At 46.2% G+C, this 7,371-nt stretch overlaps 1 protein-coding gene across 2 annotated transcripts in view; it reads right to left on the reverse strand.

The window, feature by feature from the left end:
• dnajb5 (DnaJ heat shock protein family (Hsp40) member B5) overlaps nt 1–4,692 on the reverse strand; it is a 10,653-nt gene extending 5,961 nt beyond the window's left edge. The window contains exons 1-3 of one of the 2 annotated variants that reach the window (XM_023413513.2): nt 4,414–4,692; nt 2,716–2,996; nt 1,173–1,834 (exon numbers count right to left, since the gene is read on the reverse strand). In XM_023413513.2, the coding sequence (XP_023269281.1) occupies nt 1,173–1,834; nt 2,716–2,926 (873 nt within the window). In that variant the 5' untranslated portion in view covers nt 2,927–2,996; nt 4,414–4,692. Of the gene's footprint in view, nt 1–1,172; nt 1,835–2,715; nt 2,997–3,759; nt 4,092–4,413 lie in introns of those variants that run through there. The other variant, XM_023413512.2, reaches the window with a different exon arrangement.
• Nucleotides 4,693–7,371: the final 2,679 nt, after the last annotated feature.

Raw genomic sequence — 7,371 nt, forward strand, 5'->3', positions numbered from 1 at the left:
TGTCTGTGTCCCCACATACCCCCCCACCACACACACACACACACACACACACTCCCCACCCTCATCCACATCTTCACTTCTCTCCCCCATCCCGTCTTTGGCTGCATCACTTAAGTCTCTTATCTGGCTGCTGTAAGAGCGCAGGGTTTTAGCTGTGGGAGTTCTGCAGTGCAAACGTAATCACTGTGCAGGTTTGATCAAGTACCATCTCCTGCTAAATGCGACTCAACAAACTCTAATGTGCTCTTATTAACTAGGCTGTCTTCATGTTTGTGCTGTGTACTTGTTTCGCAGTCGGTGCTGCTTTTAGAGCAAAACCGTTCAGAATTGGCTTCAGATGAGTACAAACAACTTTCCCTTGACATCTCCAACTCTTTGAGAACACCTGCCATTAATCGACCATGTGGAGAGCAGGCCAGTGAGTGGCAGTGCTATTAGAAATATTAAAGCCTGTGTAATTCACAGACGGAGCGGAGCTGTGCTGGACCCGTTGCCCTCGTAGGAGCGGCTAATTAAATGTCCTGCCAGTCACAGTAATAGCATTCTGGATTGTCACCACTGTCACACTACAACCCATCCTTAAGTGTGTTTGCAAATACGCTTGAAGATGCAAGAGTGTGTATGCTTGCATGTATGCTTAGGCCTGTGTGTAGCTTTACGCGGGCCTGCCTGCATGTGTGTTTATGTATATGTATCATTTATACAGCAGTGCAGAACAAGTGAGGACGATGGCTCTATGTCGGTCACACAAGGACACCACATTCTTGCTGCTTCGCTCAAACTGCAGTGACAGAGACTCTCTGCTTCCACTGATCTTGCCCTCCAGCCACACACACACGCACGCACGCACACACTCACTCAATATGTTTAGTATGACCACCCACCCAGGACATAATCCTACCCTTAAATTACAGTCACACCTCCTCATCTCATCCACTGTTTGCCCATGGTGAGTAACAAGAATGATATGAAGAAGAGCAGTGAAATAGAAATTCACCCAAAACTTTGCAGCTCCATGAATGCATTAAATTTCTGCCTGGTTTGCTGCACTGGGAATCAAACTCCCAACCTCAGCAGCATTAGCCGCTCGTCTACATGCAGAAAGGACTGAAGATAGATAGAAAGGCAGACAGCAGAAGAGAGAGAGGTTAGGTGAAAATGGGCAGACGCACCTCTTTCAGACTGATCTTGCAGTTATAAATGATATTGGAACCGTCTCTCTTGAAGTGGATGTGCCCTTTGTCTTTAAGTACAAAGGCTATGTCGGCAGGAATGTTCTCAGGGGTCTCATCCCCCTCCTTAGGGAAGGTGATCTTGGTCCCTTCCTTCCAGCCCTTCTTGATGACAATGTTGAGGATCTTGTCCTCCGTCCTCATGCTCCGCCCGTCCGGGTTCAGCCTGCGGCGGGTGATCTTCATGCGCTTGGTGCAGCCGTGGAAGATCTCTTCCAGCGAGACCTTCAGCTCGTGGACCACCGGAGGGTCTTGCTGCTTTCGGCCAGTCCCCAGGCGCTCTGACGGCACCCCCCTCCTCCTGCGGCCCTCTCCCGGGAAGCCGTTGTTCATCCCACCCGGAAAGCCAAACTGTCTTCCGAAGTGAGCGAAGGGGTCATCCTCATCCATGTCCATGTCCTGCTCAGCGTCATTGCTGTGATCATTGTGGAACGGGAAACCATTGGAGCGGTTGTGGCTGCGGTTGGAGCCAAAAAACATGTCGAAGGGGTTGGAGCCGCCAAAGAAGGAGGCAAAGGTGGCATGGGGGTCTCCGTGGAAGGTGTAGTGGTACGTCGAGCTGCCAGGAGCACCTGAAGAGCTGCTGCCTCCTGTCTTCAAACCTGAGAGGGAAAAGAGAGAGAGAAGAATGTGAGGCCTCATATCCACATGCACACACTCAAACACCCACAACACGCTGAAAACAAACATTCATATGAACTCAGATACCAGACGCAGGACCTCGTTCAGAGAGGACAGAGTGTGGGTAACAGCAGAGAGAAGAGTGGAGCCCACGTGGGCAGGAAAAATCCCACAGCATCACTGATCTTCCAACAGTGCTGGTGGTGGAGCAACTCATGAAATATCAGGTCACTCCATCCAACACATTCACACAAATACACACACTAACACACACACACCTTTCCAACAGAGACACATGCACAAAACACCCACAAATGCAAACTACAGCAGTCGCTGCTATTCATATCTCAACCACATCATGATCTTAAGCCATCTGTCTGTCAGCTAACACACACACACACACACACACTGTGCTAACACACACACGCGCACACGAACACACACACATACACACACACACACACACACACACACACACAGTTATAAACACACTACACTAGCAGCTGAGGTAGACTGTAAGGTATTAGAGCTGGTAAGTGTTGTTGACACTTACCAGTCACACACACGTTCCTGTACATAAACAGAAACATGAAAACATGGAAGAGACACAGCATTATTACTTCGGTGACTGAAGCCCACCTGAGTCCTCCACTGTGATATTAGGTACTGAGTCTGTTCCTGAGCTATTTCAATAACATCTTAATCCATCATAACGCCTGTTTAACAAGGCTTCACTAACAGGGCGCTGAGGCCTGCTCTGCCTGCACTCTGACTGCTTTCACTCCGTGATCCTATACAGACACACCGATACAGATAGGATCAAACTCAGACGCTGACACCCCCCTCTCCCCCTCCTCCTCACCTTCCTCTCCCAGCTGATCATAGACGACCCTCTTCTTGGGGTCGCTGAGAACCTCGTAGGCCTCTGCAATTTCCTTGAACTTCTCCTCTGCGTTGGCGTCCTTGTTCTTGTCAGGGTGGAAGCGGAGCGCCATGCGTCGGTAGGCCTTCTTGATCTCCTCCTCATTGGAACCCTTGGGGATGCCCAGGGTCTTGTAGTAGTCCTTCCCCATCGCTGTGCACAGGCATACACTCGGGACTGGGACCCCACACCTCCTATTCAACTCTGGCCGTGGTCAGTCACTAGTGAGACAGAGGGCTGACTGTTAGGGTCTTATAATCACTCCTCCTAGGCGGATGCTCAGACTATATATGTCCTGACAATGCACAGCCTGCTCAAGTACTCCCCTTCGGGGCTTTACTGTGAAGTCTGTTCAGTTATAGATGGAGATGGGAACACAGAGTGCTGGTTTTACTAACTGTTGCTATGGGGATGTGGTTGCTGTGCTGATGTAAAGTCAGGTAGAGTGCAGAGGAATCCCCTTCATCCGCTTCATGAAAAGGACTTCTCTTGGAATAATTCATTTCACATGCACTTATTTTGAAAATGTGAGATTTTTCGTGGAATAAATAAAACGGATTGCTGATCATACCGATCGATCTGCCTCCAAACCGGCAGGGCAGAAACACACAACCTGTCAGACAGAGGAGACACTTCCTCTGAACAGGATGAGGTAAGCCTCTGTTTGACAGAGAGAGCTCAACAGACGAAGAAAAAGCCTCGTTACATCTGTAACATTATTACATGCTGCTACAGACAAAGACATGCCAGTGCGCTGTTACAGTATGAAACCCAAAATCTTAAAGCCCGCCTATTTAAATCTATAATTCATATTCATAATTGACACCAACCACTGGGTTATAAATCTGAGATATGTTCAAAATTAGCCCATACTGTGAAAACGAGAAGGTTCAAAAGCATAGCCTTACACGAGATCGAGGGCGATGTGAAATAAAAAGGTAAGGAAAAGAAAGCAAAGGAAGAAGGAAATAAAGAAAATCCTACCAGAATTCTCAGCAATTAATGGAGAATATCAGATCAACATGGCCCGGCTTCTCTTTCTTTCTTTCTTTCTTTCTTTCTTTCTTTCTTTCTTTCTTTCTTTCTTTCTTTCTTTCCTTCAGCTCGTGTTATCTGCCCGCCGCCCCGGCTCTGCACCGCTAGGTCCTTATAAATTGACGTCAGGACGCATGGCCGGGAGGATCACAGGCTCCGAAATAACCGGTGACCAAACACTGAGGTGCATCTGACGTTTCAGTGGAAAACCTCGGACAACTGCCCGCGCAGCCAACCTTAAACACTGCATCCATCGCATCACTACAACTGTGAGTGATTTGATTTGTGAAAAAGGACTGCAACCACTAAGGTCCTAAAGGGATTTGCAGAGAAAGCAAAGCTTAAAAAAAAAAAAAGTTCACCCCCTTCTGCTTCAGTCTTTGACTTTCATAAAGAGCCATTATGTAAAAATCACTCAATTAACTTATTTGATCCGAGGCTGCGAGGTTATAAACAACTCTGATGATGGTTGGGGAATTCACTCCCCATACATGATCATTATCTTTCCTGTTGTGTAAAATCTGCTCAGATTTAACGACGCTTTCGCTCCAAAAAAAAAAAAAAAAAAATGCCTGTAGCTGTATATATTAAAGATTTTCTTACCGAGCCTGCTGCTGCCTTGTTTGCTTCCGATCCCGGTCCTGTCGGATCGTTTGCAGTCTGGAGAGCAAACCCAGCCCTCTCCTCTGCCTCTCTGTCGGCCAACAGAACTCTTTGTTCAAGGTCTGCTCACAAACACACTCAGCTCTCACACCGAGTTACATTTAGGGTTAAACTTTTCACTGAAGAATTTGATTTGGAAACGTGACCAGTGGCTTTGCTCTCACTCTCTCCTCCTGTAGGGTTTTAGCCGTCTAAAGCAGGCATGTCAGAGGTGTGGGGCTCCACTGTGAAGGGAAACAGAGTCATATTTGGAGAGAGGGAGGGAGAGAGAGAGAAAGAGAAAGAGAGGGAGTCCTGCTAGCTGACAGAGGAACAATCACCTGATTCTGTATGCGTGATCTTGTAGTCGTGCTTGGGTTGAATTGGTATTAACACTGCTGAGTCATGTGTTGACTCCATACACACATCTTCTATCTTTGAAAAGACTTTATTCAGACTCCTACTTTCCCCAATACCAGCCCTTAAATAAACATTAACCCTTTCCTTAACTAATATGCAGTTGACACGTGAGGCGTTGCCCACTTTGACAGGCTGGTATTCTACCCCCAATTTTGACCTTAATACACCTCAATGTAATGATACTTTCAACAGTAACCCCAGCCTCTTGGCCCCAGAATCATCAGCCCCACAAACCAGAGTTGAACCAACATTAACTTGTTTAAAAAAAAAAAAAACGTCCTTCACTGTGGGGGAGATTTGGCTCCTGCAACAGATTGAGAAGACGCACATTATATCCTGAAGGCCAAACATTCCTCTCTGACTTCACTTCTGTTCTCTGTCCAGAGCAAATCAACAAGCAGCCTACCCAGCTCTCTCTATAAAAACCAACAAAAAAACTCATATATTACAGCACTGGTGAGTGCTGAGTCATTATTGATGACTTTTACCATCAAGTGCACAGGAAGGTACACTCAGTGGGGAGAAGCGCTTCGGCTCTGCCGGGTCAATGCAAGAGAGAGAGATAGATAAAGACTCATTTATGCTTGAGTCATCGCTCCCCACCGGACTGGCAAGGAGGTGCTAGAAAAGTGGAGGAGTCCGTCTGACACATGCAAATACACACCTGCTCTCACACACATGCATGTCTTTAAACATTTAAAACAATGCAAGCATGCAGAGAAGTCACTGTGCTGCAGAGTTGGGGTGCTGGAGCTGGGTGAGAAACATTCCTGTGTGTCCAGTTGAGTGTGAGTATGTGTGTGTGTGTTTGCGTGTTTTGGCAGCAGGGGGGGCCTTGGGGTCAGTGCAGCTGTCCCAGAAGAGCAGCTGGTCAGCAGTGGAGTGTTATTCATGCAGGGCCCTCCGCTCAGCCTGTGACGAACACTGGAACATGTTGAAATCGACTGCAATGCACTGACGGAAACATCCGGATAAAATGAGATCTGGAATCTGCGTCCGTGTGTGCCAAGTGAGCACATAGGTTATACAATAATCCTCACTGTCAGAAGTTCTTGCATAACTGGTCAGGTTATAGAGAGTGTAATCACATAGCTGGAACTATGTTTGTTTTATGTCTGCATCCTAATTGGCAGTTATGACCAATGAGAGCTGATCCATGTGCTGCTCTGATGCTGAGTGTGCACTGAAACAGTGTAGGAGCAACTATTCCTGACCTGATGCTGGGTTTCCATGGTGACAAGGGAATCTGCCAGACAGTGATGCGTCTGCCAGGAATGCTCTGTCTCAGCAATGGGTACTCTGAGCACGTGTTTGTATGTGTGAGGATAGGATGAATTAAGGAAGAGATATCCAGTGATGCTAATGTCTGAGAGCAACCTGTCACATTAATGTCAAATTCTTCAGTGCACTAACCCTAACCCACCTGGTCGACTGATTGGCGAGAGGCGACAGTCGAGGGGTTCACAGAACACACCGGAGGTTGTTTTTGAGTGTGAAGAGGAGGCAGCAATGAGGGTCTGTATAAATCCCCACCTCACCTCCTTTTCTCTCCCTATCACAGCCTCAGAACACCCAGTCCTTTCCACCTCCTCTCTCACTTCTACCCTTCCTGTAACCATAGAGACCACCGTTGCCTGAGAAGAGGTTTTCTTTCAGACAGACGTGGTGGTGTCAAATGAGGATACTTGAATGTATGTGCGTGCACACACACACACACACACATGCGCAAAGGCATCCAGCTCAATTTATAGCCCTTCTCCCGAACAGTCTTCTGGAAAAGCTACTTTGAGTTGCGGACCTGGGCTGTAGCTTCACACAGATGCAGAGAACAGGATGCATATGCCAATCAAATTACTCACAGTACATGCTTGTCATATTCTGTAAATATGAATTTGCCCACTCAATTTAAAAGTAGAAACGGCTTCCACATAAAAACTTTAGGTACAGTAGGCCTATATTAACATCAAAGTTATGAGTACACCTTACACACTTCTCTTGCAGATTTATTTTACAGGTTTACAAAGGTTGATTTACAACTATAAACTTTGGAATCATTTGTGAACATCACTTTACGAGCTCAAAATCATTTTGAAAGTAGTTTCAGCCCATATACAGTATGTATGTGATGTGGTCATGTTCATGACTTACCATTTCTTGGTTGTGGGGGGACAATAAGGTGTGGTACTGGCCTGAGGTGGATTCTGGCATCCTTATGAAAACCACAAGACATTTTAGGCAGCTCTTCACAATGCAATTTTGAGAAACATTTTACTTAAAATGAATTTCACTTACCATTATTAACTCAGTCAGTTGCAAGTTCTGCAGGAAACTGATAGAAGCTGCCATCTTGACAATAGCATGCACACATGTTGTAGTTTTGTGTTTTTGTCATGTCAACATAAATCTTTCTTTTTATTGAGCAAGAAAGAGACTACTTGTCATACGAACATAAATATATTTTTACATTTCTTTAGTTCATTCAACTATCAAAAATATAAG

The sequence above is a fragment of the Seriola lalandi genome, unplaced genomic scaffold (assembly GCF_002814215.2).
Source record: "Seriola lalandi dorsalis isolate HSWRI2012SDOR001 ecotype SW California unplaced genomic scaffold, Sedor1 jcf7180002054517, whole genome shotgun sequence".
NCBI lineage: Eukaryota > Metazoa > Chordata > Actinopteri > Carangiformes > Carangidae > Seriola > Seriola lalandi.